At 45.4% G+C, this 15,287-nt stretch overlaps 1 protein-coding gene across 2 annotated transcripts in view; it reads left to right on the forward strand.

The window, feature by feature from the left end:
* The first annotated feature begins 1,334 nt into the window (after window positions 1–1,334).
* Window positions 1,335–15,287, forward strand: part of LOC147616796 (granule-bound starch synthase 2, chloroplastic/amyloplastic-like) — a 122,441-nt gene continuing 108,488 nt past the window's right edge. Inside the window, exon 1 of one of the 2 annotated variants that reach the window (XM_086777853.1) lies at window positions 1,335–2,225. In XM_086777853.1, the coding sequence (XP_086633979.1) occupies window positions 1,833–2,225 (393 nt within the window). In that variant the 5' untranslated portion in view covers window positions 1,335–1,832. The remainder of the gene's footprint in view (window positions 2,226–15,287) is intronic. The other variant, XM_086777854.1, reaches the window with a different exon arrangement.

A 15,287-nucleotide genomic window follows, 5' to 3' on the forward strand; every position in this document is an offset into this window, starting at 1 on the left:
TGTAAAAGAACATCTTTAAAAAAAGAAACGAGTGAAAACCTAAAAATAGGGTTGAAAAATGAAAATTTTGGATTAGTCAATAAAATAATACTTACAACTATAAATTCAAATGTACATTGTTTAAATAGAATAAATATAATATCTAAAAAATAAAACTTAAGATTAAACTACTAAAATGGCACCAACATGGAGTTGAACCCCCTTATGCACCCAATTGTGCACGGGAAAAAACCCTAAATAAGAAATTATATAAGAATGAATAACACTCAAATTCTTTGAAAAATTACCGCACCACAATGATCATAACTTGCATTCAACATTGTGTTAACAAGCTACTCAACGAAATCTACAGTTAAAACATAAAGAACCTAATGCTCCTATGATAACTCATATGACCTTGATCCACATACCAAGAACCCTATGATAACAAGGCAGAAGCATCTAAGCATTTGCATGTACAAAGCATGCATGCATACATCACAAACCTATAGCAACACCCATAGCACAATACATGTCTACATTACAACATACCAAACATAGACATAACATCATGAAGCAATGTGTTATGATCATGAAACATTCATGCATGCATAGCACAACACACAAAGAACCCATCATCACCTTAAACAACATCACTCCATTAAAGAGACATAATCTTCCTCTATCATGGTAACGGTTCATTGGGAGATAGGCATCTAAAAAACAAGAACACCCATATACACAAAGGCGGTCGACCCCAAGAATGCTACAACGTCGGCACTAGGAGACAACACTAGGTCATGATGAGCACTGGTGTGCCAATCGGCATGCACTTAGCAAAAAGAATACTCATCAGAGACTTAGAATCATAACCAGATCGGGCCAAAGCCAAACACGAAACCTTGCTAGAGTTGTGCATGCCTAGTAATCAGAGCCATAACTAGAGCCTGCCATGCCTAACCAAAGCATGGACATGAGCAAAACACGCATAGGAGAAGCGTAGCTAGAGTCGGCTGAAGACCGCAGTAGCAAAATGAATACTTGTTAGAGACTCAGAACCATAACCAGATCGGGCTAGAGCCAAACACGAAACTTTGCTAGAGTTGTGCATGCCTAGTAATCAGAGCCATAAGCAGAGCCTGCCATGCCTAACCAAAGCATGGACATGAGGCAAACACACATAGGAGAAGCGTAGCAAGGCTGCAGAAGCCACTATAGTTTTTTTCCTTAGCATGAGTGGTTGAAATACAACCTTTTTGGAGCATTGGTGGCGTCAATGATAATGGGGGAAAACTCCAAAAGAAGCGAGAGAGGCATTCAAAACTCAAGCATGTGGGTTTTCTCTTTATATATTGAGTGGTTGGAGCGACGATCAAGACTCCAAATGAAGTGATAGAGGCATGCAAAAAAGCAAGCAAAGAGATCAGCTTCATGTGGGTTAGATCCACCAGACCCATGCTTTTCAAGTCGGTATCACATGTGAGCCTCCTGCTCCTCGCTCCCGCACGAGCAGTGACGAGCCGCTCTACACCGCGCTACCTCTATAAATAATGGGTCAGACGAATTTGAGAGACACACACAGACACACACAGGGGGAGCCTAGTCTAGACTCTACCCTCCTCCCTCTCTCTTGCTCGCACGCGCACGCACACGCACACGCACACCCCACTCGGAGAGGAATTCGGCTCCACCCCGGTCTCCCCCCTCCCCCCTCCTCTCGTGAACCCATTATACTCTGACTGCATGTGCGCCAGCTACCTGCACTGCGCTGTCGTGGACGGTTTCCATTGCTCTTTGCGCACATTGGGTCCACACAACTCATCACACAGCCATCACGCTTTGCTTCATCCCCCATGACTATCGCTGCCCTCACACCACCCATCTTCAGCCCTCCCTTGGACTCTTCTTCGCAGTGCTCCCGCCCTTCCCCCCACTGCACTCTGCTCTCAATCAGGGCTAACGTGGCACCTGACCTCAACCATACAAGCTGTAATGGCAGGAACTGCTCGGTCCGGCACTTGCTCTTCCCTTTCAATGGCATCACTTGCTTGGAACTGGCCTCTAAGAGACATGGAAAATGCACAGCAGGACGCATGTGGCGGAGAAATCCTCAGAAGCGGTGCGTGCAAGTCAATGCAGGGGATGATAATTCGCCGGGAAAAGGTGACATCGAAGATGGGTCAGCCCGGGCTACTGTAGAACAAGGCAAAAGGATACTTGCTTTGCAGAAGGAGCTTCTAGACCAGGTGATTTTTCCAACTGATCCGTAGTCATTGAAAAGATCCTTTTACATCAAGACCTTACATATATCCCTGGCACATCAGATGGTTGAAACAAGCTAGATCTTAAGGGATAATCTAAGCAAAGAATCCATGCCTGTTTCATTCATGTAAACCAAGTGCATAGGCATGTGTCCCCAGTTTTCCAAGGGCCTTGTGCATTTGTAGACATGAGTGAAAGAGGGAAATATGCCACATATGCTATACATTTTCCCTTCTATTAGAACATTGCTTGCAAGATTCAAGTTCGCCTAATGTTTTAGTCTTGGGTATGCCCATGCCAAGTACACTCCAAAGTTATGGAAAAGGATGCGCATGGTGCACGTTGAATGTTTACAAAGTTCCCCTAATGTCTTCTGCATTTGTGGATGTTAATCAAAGAAAGCAATATGCGAAATTGTGCATTCTTACGACTGCGATAATGTGAGAAGCTAGTCTTAAGGGTAGACTGCCTTGAAGGACAAGATCTTTTACCGCTTTACATAGCTTAGCTTTTAGGCTTCACCTCTAGTAGGACGTTGAGAGATGAAAATGTCGACATTGTGTGCCATATGGTGTGTAGCTCCACTGTCAGCTATCCAAGTGACCGGATGGCCATAGGGAAGAGTTGGGTGAGCTTCAATGATGGGCACAAGTGGATCATTAGGTAACTGGGAGATCTGAACGAGGTCAGAAGCTTCCACACCATAGTAGCAGGGGAACGCCGTTTCCACCCCTTGGGAACGATGGAACGCGTTCCCCCAAGGCCGAGATGCCTAAACCGGGTGGAACGTGCATGGGGGAACGATTTGGCATGGGAATGGCCAGGGGAACGTGGGGGAACGATTTGGCATGGGAATGGCCAGGGGAACGGTTTCATGGAACGTTTGGCTGCCGTTCCCCCTTTGGGGAACGTTTTTTATGTTTGGCCAAGAAAAAAAAAGGAGAAAAAGTGTACCCGTTGTTGCGAGCTGCCTGTGGATATCCTTGAAAGACGTACCCTATTGTCGCCTACCCGCATACTTCCTAGGTCCGTGCGGCGTGCATACTTGACAGCTCTTAGTCACGAGTGGGCTCCTCTCTCGAGTCTCTTTAGACTTCGACTCCTACTTTCCAAGGCAAGGCAGCAAGGCTACTTACTTTTCCCTCTCTCTTTCTCTCTCGTTCCCCCTTACCGCTCCCCCTTGTTCTCGTTCCCCTTGTGGCCCGTTTCCATTCCCCTGATGGGGCTTTCGTTCCGTTCCCGTTCCCGTTCTGTTGCTACTATGTTCCATACGCTAGTCCTTTGTTTCTTCTTCCTTTTGGAAGAGTGGCCAGAGTCAAACCTCAGATGTGGCCTGAGTGCCATTGGCCGAGGGGCCGCCATGTGGGGTAAGTGATGACCAATGAGACATCTCTTCCGAGGTGGCAAAGGAAACTGACTGGTGGTGTGTTGGGGGGGTGGGGGGGGGACCTTGAGCGACTTGACCAGTGGTTCGCCACTGAGAAGATCTAGGCCAATTCGTACTAGTGCCTTGTTGCTGGTTCCTTGGTGGGGAATTTTGCAGAGTAGGTGCTGGAGTATTACCCCCTCTCGACCCCCAATTTGGGGCATTGCCGCCACCTTGGTCGTTGGGATTGTTACCTCTATTTTCCCTGGCTTTAATGCCACACTTATCATCAACATGTCGAGACATTTGGCAATGAGTGCAGCATCTATTCTTTTTGGGAATATTTTGCCAGTAGGGAGTGGGTGTCAAGGCAGGGTTTTTGGGATCAGTGTTGTTGCCTTGGGTTTTGCCTTGATTACCTGGGTTGCTATTCCCCTTCCCTTGCTGCCCTTTTTCAGTACAGGTGGTAATGGACACAAGGGTCCCCTCTTGAGTAGAGGAGGAGGAAGATGACTTATTGGGGTGAAATTGGTCATGCAACTGAGTGAAGCGTAGGAGTTGGCACTCACACTCATATAGGTTAGGCATAGGTTCTAAACTAATGGTCTGTGTGACAAAAGTAAAGAAACTAGGTGGCAACTTGTTCAGTAATGTGATGACTTGGTCTTCCTGAGACTTGGCGGAGCTAGTGGTGGCGCACTCTGTGTTAAGGTGCCGGTACTCAGCAACCTTGACATTCAGGTCATCCCCCTCTTTGATAGAGAATATTTGGATTTGATGCTTGAGATCAATGCGATGTGTGCGATCACGTGCTGCATCTCTCTCTGCGAGGTGTGCCCATTTGTCAGAGATAGGGGAACTGTTGGAGTTGTGAATGAAACTCTGGCAGAAGACCTTGCATGAGCTTCACTATGGCAGTGGCATTCCTAGCTTCCCCATAGTGTATGACTTGAGGAGGTGCTAGTGAGGGGTGGGGTTTCTGTTCAATCAGGGTCCAAGAACCTTGGGAAGTGAAAACCTGTTCCATAAGGTTAGCCTAGGTGGTGGAATTAGACCCATTGAAACGAATCTTTTTTGTGAAAGCATTTCTCGACTTAGAGACATGAAAGGAAGGAGGTGGTGGAGTCCGGGATGGCTGGTACCAATATCCGGAGTGTAAAGGGTTCGGTGGAACTCCAAAATTTCCACTAGTACCCGGCGCAGGTGTAGGACCTGGCGAGGGTACTCCGTAAGATGGGATATAAGGCTGGGCACTTGGCACAGGTGGAATACTTGGCTGAGGCACAAATCCTTGAGTAGGCACATAAGCTGGAACTGGGGTAGTGCCTGAGATGGGTTGGTAAATTACTTGATACCTCGGAATGTTGGGTGGTGGCACAGTGCTAGGAGGTATAGTGCCGAGAGACTCCTGTGTAGGGTAAAACCCATATGCAAGTCCCTGTGGTGGTGCGGCCAGTAATGGCTACATGCCAACACCAGCAGGAAGAAACATGGGTTGGGTGGGATGGTTTTGCGCTTGAGTTTGTGTAGTATTCCAAAACACATTAGGAGCAGGAACAGAAGATGAACCAGAAGAGAAAACAATGTTACCTCCTTGTACACCAGTAATCGGGGAGCATACACTGCTCCTAGACCCTCCTCTATTTGGGTTCACGTTACTCCAGGGATTGAGGGTAGTTGTTGGCAACATATGCTGAACCTGTGTTGTAGAAGAAGACACCCAGGTAGTGTTAGGCACATAAGCACTCAAAGGTACATACGAACCTGACGCGGTCTCCGGTTGAGTTGATGATAATGGATATCCAAACGACCATGGTGATACCTATCTTCCTTGAGAGAAAGAACCAAACTGAAGTCCAAGTTGTCGGCTAGACCGCGCATCAGGGCTCTCCAGATGAGGCTGGATACTAGGGTCCAGTACCAGCACACTGGCTGTAGGCATGTATCCCCCTCTGAAAGCGAAGTCTGATAAGCTTGGAGAGGAAGGACGAGATGTCAAAGGTGTAGAGGGTGGGTAGGTGTAGATAGGTTGGTCGTCTCTCCCAATGTAAGACCTCGAATGGGGGTCTCCAATGAGTAGGAAGTCCCATCCTCCATGTGGTCTAGATATTAGTAAGGAGAATCAACATCTGGTGACAAAGGCTGGTCCTCCAGGATCACGATCCATGCTGTGTGCTCTCGAGGTCTTCAATCCCTTTGCTCACGATAGCTCTGATACCATGTGATGGCAAAAGGACGAAAGGACCAGATGTGCGAGAGATCAGAGCAAATCAACACAGCATGAAATGGATGAATCAGTGTATGTATAATGATGAATGTAATCCAGTACAAGAGGCCCTCTGAAGTGAGGTGACTCTGAGTGGTAGACTGTCGAAGAAGCAAAGACAAGGTCGGAGCTGAAGCACGGTCGGTGACGAAGGCTTGCGTCGATGTGACGCGATGGCACTCCGTAAGGTGCAGACAAACGAGATCTACAGGCGAAAATGGACTGCAGACAAACGCAGATCTGGAGAGCAGAGGGCTGCTGTCCCGGGCAGATGGTGTGCTGCCATCACGAGGTAAGGTAGCTGTCATGTGAGCAGAGAGGGCTGCTGTCCCAGGTACAAGTCTGATGACTGTCGAGTGATGAAGAGTGGGCTGCTGTCCCGATGTCGTGTGAGTAGAGAGGGCTGCTGTCCCAGATCTGCAGGTCTGAAGGTCAGACTGCTGTAGGTACAAAGTAGGGTACAGAACTTCTGCAGGTATCAGATCAGGGAGCGCTGCTGCTGTAGAAGACAGGGGCACTGTACAAGGATCAAACAGGGCGCTGCTGTGTGGGCAGGTGCGCTGCTGCAAGATGAAGAAGCCAACGGGTCCTGCTGCTGAAGAACGATGATGATGATTCAGTCTGTTTGCAGAGGAAGCGCCGGCAGCAGCAGTCGATATATGTTGATTATATGTTATATTTTTGCTGAATAATGAAGCGATTGCTTATATACGTTGTTGGGCTGCTGGTTAGCCTAGAGAAGGTTGTCGGCCAGCAGCAAGACAAAAAATACCAAATAAAACCCCCTTTTTGGGCCGGGTAAAATACCATTTTTGGGCATATTTTCACACAATGGCTTCATATCTAGGGTCATATGGATGTGTGCAATCGTGGCAACTCACATTTTGCTCTTGCTTTGCAGGGCTTACATGTGAGGTGTAGGTCTACTTTTTTGGGAGAAGCAAGTCTCATAATATCTTGCTAACCTTGCATTTTGAAAAAAAAACAAACTCGATAATAACATAACACATATATAGACTCGTGGAAAACATCAGCCCTGTAAGGAAACTGCCTGTCCAAAAAAGACACAGTGAAAATAAAATTACAAACATTAATTGAAGGGATATTAATGCTCTTGAATGATGATAATAGTTTTTGTGGAGAAATTTCCGTTATTTTTGCCACTTCAAGCTCTTCAAGGTCTTCAGAATTGACTGCTTGTCTTTTAATTTCTGCAACTGTACTGGTTCACAAGGCAATTTGTTAGGAAAACCCAACCGAACACTCACAATGCAAAACCGGAGAGGTGCATGGGACTTCTAGGTTTGAAGGGGTGTCATATGCATCAGCTTCAACCCTTTGAAGGGGCGAAGCCCGAGTTTATTTTGTTTGGAGAAAAAGTCTCATAATATCTTGCCAATCTTGCCCTTGAAAAAAAAAAACAAGCGTGATAATAAGGTAATATGTATATGTGATATCATGTGATTCATGGAAAATATCAGCTCAGCTAGAAAACATAGTGCCCAAAAAAACATGGTGAAAATAATATTTAAATCATTAAGTGAAAGGATATCAATCCTCTTGTATGGTGATAATAGCTTTTGTGGAGAATTTTCTGGTATTCTTGCAAATTCAAGAGAGGCTCAAGATCTTCAGAGTCGACTGCTTATCTTTTTATTCTCGTTCACAAGGCAATATGTAAGGAATACCCATGTGAACACTCACAATGCATACTTGAGAGGTGAATGTCACTTCTAGGTTTGAAGGGGTGTCAACTTCAACCCTCTGATGCGCATGTCTCATACTAGGTCTACTAGTTATGGTTATGGTTTAGCAAAAGAACTAACCTATGTGAACCCTAATCTACAAAGGAACAAAAGAGGCTATGAAAGTGAGGTGGAGTGCCCAAAGTGGGCAATAGTAGGCTGCCTACATAACTAATACAAGTGTGGATGCACTTAATGCAAGTGATGTAAACTAAAGCAAGTATCGTAAATTAAAGCGAGTAGGCCTACTTTTTGGAGATATGTAAATGGAACTCCTGTCTCCCCATTCCACACAGCTTCTACAAGTTTTTTGGAGTAGCCAGCCAAGGTAGCGAAGATGAAAAGAATATTAGCACCAGCCCAAGCAGTAGATTCTGCCATGAGTAGCAACCCAAACAACAAGAAGTATTTCTTATTGCATCAGATCTCAGCAATTGGGAGAGGACTACAGGATGTTTTTTTGCTTTGTTCCTAGCTTTGCTCTCTGAGTCAACTTTGTAAGTAACGAGTTCAATTGTTGGAAGAGTTAGCAAGATTCTTTGTAGGTGCATCTATATTAGTTCCTTTGCAAGCAATCGCTTTACAAGCAGTTATTTTTTTGAGTTCAGAATTGTGTTGCGTTTTCAATGCAGCACATGCGTTGAGTTTTCTTGCACGGCAAGACCCTCCACGGGTGGTTAAACATGATGATGCAGATGATGAAGAGCCAGCATTGTGACCCACCTCCATCTTGTGGTCAGTTGTGGACAGGCTGGGCAGTGCTAAAGCAGGTTGGCTAGTAGTTGGGCAGCAATCGACTTCTGGACGGAGCCCCAAGTGGCCCTATCATCATCAGTTATTCAGCCTTCCACACCAAACATGCAGTGAAAGTGAGGGCCAAGTGTGCATTTGAAGGCAGGAATCATCTTACACGCACAGATGTGGACATACTTAACTCCTCTATTTTGGCTATGATTAGGAGCCTGTTTAGGCAGCTCTTTTTATGGGATTTGGTAATTCGTGGCCAAGGACCTGGCCGACAGTAGTCGGGTAGACATAGGGACAGTTTCATGAGCCTATAAATAGCAAGGGTCAGTTTAGTCATTAGTCATCCGATCCCTCATAGGTGGGACAGGTCTTAGGCAAAGATGTTACCTTTTGGAGGCCATGTTGGCTAGGATATATGTATATCTTGGTACAAATATACAAAAAACACTGTCTCAGCAACATCTATCTCTCCTAGTCAGTTCTTCTACATGCTACATTGGTATCAGAGCCTTGTGTAAGTCCTAGAGGTGCTGAATTGGTGCAGAGTTGGGAAACGCAATGTATAAAGGTCGCTGTTTTTGGTCCAGACAGAAAAACGCAGCCAAGTGGTTCTTCAACATCAGGTATTCTGGTGGTGCCAGAATGAGGCAGCCATGGGATATAGAGCCCCTAGGTGGGTATCATGGGGTATGAAGCCCCCAGATGCTCAGCCCGTCAGCCATAGTACAAGGATGAAGGGAGGAACAAGGAGTTGCAGGTTTTCAAGAAGGGATCTAGCTCTCAGCCCAAGAAAGGTAGAGGGGACAAAAAGAACAGGTGCATAGTTCTCAAAGCAAAAGACAGCATTAGAGATTGGAGCAATCCAAGGTTACAGCAGAAGGTTTTCAAGACAAGATCCAAGAGGTCAAGAGTGTCAAGTTTTGGAACCAGGATGCCAAGGATGGAGTTCACATGGAGTAAAGGGATGATGTCAGTCATCCAAGATCAGTAGGATTCCCGTCATCAAGCTTAGCAGGAGGTGATGTCACACGCAAAGATGTGGACATACTTAACTCCTCTATTTTTGCTATGATTAGGAACCTGTTTAGGCATTTTGACCAGTTCTTTTTATGGAATTTGGTAATATGCTGTCCAAGGACCTGGCCGACAGCAGTCGGGTAGATGTAGGGGCAGTTTCATGAGCCTATAAATAGCAAGGGTGAGTTCGGTCATTAGTCATCTGATCCCTCATTGGTTGGATAGGTCATAGGCATAGATGTGACCTTTTGGAGGCCTAGGATCTATGTACATTTTGATACATATATACAGAAAACACTTTTTCAGCAACATATCTCTCAGGATCTATGTACCTTTTGATACATATATACAGAAAACACTTTTTCAGCAACATATCTCTCCTCTCTCTGTTCGTCGTTGCGTTTTTGCATAGTTCTTTATACAGGCAGTTCTTCTGCATGTTACAAATCAGCATAATACTTGAGGAGAAGTCGAGTGTTCTGTCAACTTGGGCTTATCTTCATGCTAGTTGATCATTTGTATTTCACAAACAACATTGTATATATTTAATTGTATAATTAAGCTTGGGCTCTCAGGATGTACGTAAGATGCTTGTGTGTGATTGCGTATGAGAAGTCTTTTACTGTTCATTCTTCTCTATTAGCACATTCACAATTTTAGTAGTACTACATTTGGTGTCAGAACCTAGGGTGCTTTAAAACTTAATTTTCTAGCATCCCGTGCATGTTGTTTGCTTGATTAGGGTGGAATTAGGAGAGCATACTTAGGGTTTGGGGAAAGTACCTTTTCCCTTTGTGCTAAGTTTTAGCTTTCTTCACCATGGCCACAAACGAGCAGATGGCAGCTTTGGCCCGGGTTTTGTTGAAGTAGCTGACCCTCTAGTCGGACACTTGGCTAGCTACCTTGGAGCATTCAGTTTAGGCCTGACAATTTTAGATGTGAACTCCACGGTGGATTTCCTTGCTAGAAACCATTAGGCCGACCACGTGAACTGGAGGACCTGAACTCTCAAGTGACATTATAGTGCAGACCAAGTGCTTCAGGATCTGGATTAGATGTTGTGGAAGGTCCGAGAAGTTACATGGAAGACTCTACAAACAAAGCAAGTTGACAACGTTGACAAGCATCTTGAGATAGGGATTTATAGCCATATATATGGTAGTGATGGGTAAATACACTTAGGACTAGTTGGGGCACTTTTTCCCTCTCTAGGGGTTTTTTTTCCCATGCATGTGAACACCCTCTTCTCCACTTATTGGGTGTCCTTATCTTTTGTACTCGGACACTTATTTCATTTTCATTATCACATAATCTACATTGAGTTTTGTGCTCTCTCTCTCTCTCTCTTCCCCGCCCCCCCCCCCCCCCCCCTGTTTACGAATGAGTTCATTGTGTTCGTGTCTGTGTCCATGTCCATGTCCGTGCTACTCCAACCCTACCTCCAACAAATTCTTCACTCTGCACCAAAGGGAGAATCTTTGGCTCGAGTGGTGAGTTTTTGGGCTAGTATAGAAGGAGTTTTCTCACTTTCCGTTTGCATGGAGTGGAGTATCTCAATATCAGATGTTGTGGAGGCACCACAGGAGAACATATCATTAGATTTTTATTCAACTTGGGAGGACATGCTTGTTGGTGTGTCTTCATAGTGCACAGATTTCTTGGAGATTTACTGACAACAATCATAGATTTTTCTTTGGTGTATTAGTGGAGGTATTACTTGGAGTATGTTCCGCATGGAGGTGGTCTAGACATACAGGTGCTGAGCAATACTGAGAGAGATTTGGTGCAGCTCTTCTAGAGAGTTTTGTTCTTTTTTTGCTTTCTTCACTCAAGGTGCATTGGAGTTGGTGCAAGTAGTCCTTGTGATCCATGTGAGCCGATGGATTAGTGGCTAAAGTTTGGATAGCAAAGTTTTGCTAGGCATTTCTCTGGAGTGTCGTTTTGTGACACGCGGAAGCTCTGGGAGTCTTCTTTCAACCCCGTAAGCATTGCATAGGAACTCTTGATGCAAGAACAATCAACACAGATAGAGAATATATAGAGAGAGATGGCTGTGTATTCAATATATTCATATGGTACAAAAAGGTACAATGGTACAATATTTTTGTTGCCTTTAGCAACCCCAAAGTCCTAATCTAGACCTCAAGGGTCCTATCCTTGACTTGACTCCAAGTGGGAGTGAGGTGAAGAACCATGAACAAGATTATGCCTTTTATAGGCCCTTGGAACACTAAATCAACTAGCCAACTTCTTGTCAGCCATTTCCATGGATAACAGTAAAACATATATTCTGCCGATTTCATTTGCAGGCTCAAATCCCCATGGTTGACTCCTGTCTTAATTAAGTTGGGCTTCTTCTGCAAATCTTTGAGCCTGGCCGTGCCCTAATCTAATGTTTATTTGGTGCCCACTAGGGATTAGCCTTGGATTAGGCATGTTCATGTGCATGCACGTGACATCCCCTCTGTTAAAATATGTGCATCTCATGTGTTGTGCGGGAACTGGGTCTTATTTAGGGGTTGGCCACTTTATTAAGTTGTCCTTTATTTAATGCTAGTCGTGAGGCTTCATGTAGGTCGTGGTGCTTTATGGCTACCCTATATAAAGGCTCCTCTCCCCTCTTGTTGTAGCCATCCATTGTCCAGCGCATATTGCTAACGCCTATCTTCAGGCTTTGGGGTTCCCTCACTGATGGTTTGGGGGATTACAGCATTATATGACCGGGTAGTGGGGAGAGTTCGTTGCCCAAGAGGACTATCAGCAGAGACAGCTAGCACCATAGGTGTTAAGTAGGGATGCCCTCTATCTCCAACCTTATTTGGCTGTACATAGATGAGATCTTTGACTTTATTGATAGAGGAGGTGGAGGAGGTTTCCCATTGTCAGGGCTCCTTATTTCTTTGATGCTATACGCTGATGATATTGTTCTGATCTCAGACTCACAGGAGGGCTTACAACGACATATGATAGCCTTGGTGTAACATGCAGCGGAAGTATTCATAATTGAGGATCCTGTCACACAAATGCTCACACCGTCTTCTGTATCCCGAGTTTCGCGAGTTTAGCAATCCACTTTAAGACTTCAAACTTTAAGAGATTTGAGAGAGAGAGAGAGATGGAAACTGTACACCGTATATGGGGTCCCGAATTACCCACTGAAGGGTCCCCTATCCCGTTACTGGAATAGTATTTGCTTTATTACTTTGAAGAGACTGACGGTGGACTGATGATAAGCGAAACGCAAGATCTCTGAGGACCAAGAGTCGGGTTGAACTGTACACGGTTGTAGAAGCACCAATGATGTCCAATCTCGGGCCTATGCACTCTTCCCAAGGGAATGAGGGAAGGCTGCAAATCTGAGGTTGAGATAGGGGCTGTTTGTGACTGTTCTTGGCTATGTATGAATGCTGAGTTTTACCTTCACCAATTGGTTGTAGCAAAACGATGAAGAGATGAATGCTGAAAACTGGTTGGATGCAGAAAACGCAAGGTTTACTGATGGCTGAATGCTGTAGACTGCCGCGTTTTGCTGATGGAGGGCTGGATGCTCATGCGTTGATGCTCCTATGGCTGTAGGATGAAACGCTTCTCCAAAACGCTGAAGGCTGATGTACTCTATGGGCTGAATATTGAAACGCTGAAGCGCTTGATGCCGATTGCTGAGATGATATGATATGAATGAACAAAGCAAGCCTATTTATGCTACACTGAGGGCTGGTCGGTTGGCACTAAATGCTGGCCGACTGGATATTAAATGCTACACGACTGCATATGATGGATAAATGGTGTTAAAAGCTGGAAATTATGGGAAAAATGCTAGATAAATACTAATAAATATCCTAAGGCTACCAGATGCTATTTCAAGGCTTCTGCAATGATCTATATGCAATGGATGAATGATATGCAATATGCAGAGAGCTTTCTAATGCAAACCCTAAGGTTTCTACTGACTCTACATGCATGAATGAATCTCTTCAAGTGGGTTAAGGGACTTGACTGACTGACTGACTTGCCATGGCTGAGGAATGACCTACATAGCTCATGCCTGACTTATCCTAGAGGATTGAGGATTACAATGGGGTCACGGCGTACGGCAAATATCATCATGAAAGGTGCTAATACTGTACAATGTTGCACTGATGATGATGAGCCAGCTTGTCACCATGCACTCCAGTGCAGAGTGCATGTGGCACTTGGAGGAGTTCTGTAGGGAGAGGGGATTGATAGTGAACCTTGGGAAGACCAAGGTCATGATCCTCCACACATCACTGAGGGTGAGGACCAACACGCAGATCTTTTATGGAGGCAGCCAGGTCGAGGTGGTGAGTTCATATGTGTACTTGGGGGTGACTTTTACTAGCACATGGGGACCTTTTTCCATGTGACAAGCCTCACAAGACCGCTCGACTCGAGGATACGCAAGTCTAGCTTTGCTAGAGAGAGAGAGTCACCAGGCACACTTCCAAGAGCCCCGTACGAAGGGGTGGCTCTTTGATACCATGGTCACCCCAGCTATGATCTATGTTGCCCTAGTATGGGCCCCCAATTTATCTTCAGTCGATTGGCGACGGATCAAGAGGCCCCAAATCCTGATGCTATCACGGATGATCCAGATTCCACATTAAACCTTCGGTTCCGCATAATATTGTACGAGTTGAGTTTGCTGCATCTCCTATGGTATAGACGATAGCTTTCGTTCGGAGAGTCAGAGCCATGGACCTAGACCGACTTCCCCGCCGCGCACTAGAGGTAGCACAGAGGATGGTCACCCAGGGCCGAGAGCGCTCATGGTATGCAGCAATCCTACATTGGTTTTCAGAGCGTGGATTGGACATTGACAGACTCCCTCCTTTTTAGTATGATGAGACCTCCCCCTCCCCATACTGCAGACTCTCTCATGCTGAGAGGAACCGGGTTTTGAGATATGAACTGTTGCAGCTGCACACCTGTCGGACATGGATTGTGTCACCAGCCTGGACATTTCCCAGTATGAAAGGAGTCTGGTGGACTCTAGGATGTCTAAATATTTGGAAAGTACAAGCTTTGGGAATGGGGGATTATCCTAGAATACAAAGGACCACACTCCTAAAATTTAGGAGAGTTGCTATTTTTGGCCCGGACTCCGATGGAAATTCTGTTCGCGTCATTACATTTGGAATTGAGCAGATACCAAGAGTTGGCAAAGTGCCTATGACAGAATGTCTACCAGTTGGGATATTTTTAAAGATAAAGTTTATAGAAGTTGTGGCAAGAAAGTGGACCAAAGTGAGACAAGTGGCCTGACACTTGTTAGAAAGTGGATCAAAGTGAGACAAGTGGCCTCACACTTGTCACTCCAGCTATTGTGTGGCTCTCCACTTGTCATTGTAGCCTTCTCTTGCCATTTTAGCTCATGGGAGGCCCAAATCTATAAATTGGAGCCCTCTCTCTTCATTGATGGAGGCTCTCTTGCGGCACACTAGCCTCTACCACCGTTGAAGGCTTCCCTAATGATGGCTACTCTCTTTCTCTCTCTCTTGAAGGCTGCCCATGAAGAATACCGGCTGTTGGGGATTGTTTTGGAGGCTTCCATCGCGAAGAAATACTGAAGGCAAGGGTATTTAATCATTTATCATGATTTCTAGTCATTGTACTTGTTGTACCAGCCTTTGTACCTACTGTACCAACCATTGTACTGGTTGTACCAGTCCTTGTACTTGTTGTACTTGCTGTACCATCCATTGTACCGATTGTACCAGCCACTATACCTGCTATACCAACCACTGTACCTACTGTACCAGCCACTGTACTTGCTATACTAGCATTTGTACTTGTTGTACCTACTATACCAGCCATCGTACCGGTTGTACCAGCCACTGTACCTACTGTACCAGCCACTGTATCTATTGTACTGGTTGAATGGAGA

This window comes from Cibotium barometz, chromosome 38, assembly GCF_041138505.1.
Source record: "Cibotium barometz isolate CiBa-2024 chromosome 38, ASM4113850v1, whole genome shotgun sequence".
In the NCBI taxonomy this organism is placed as follows: Eukaryota; Viridiplantae; Streptophyta; class Polypodiopsida; order Cyatheales; family Cibotiaceae; genus Cibotium; species Cibotium barometz.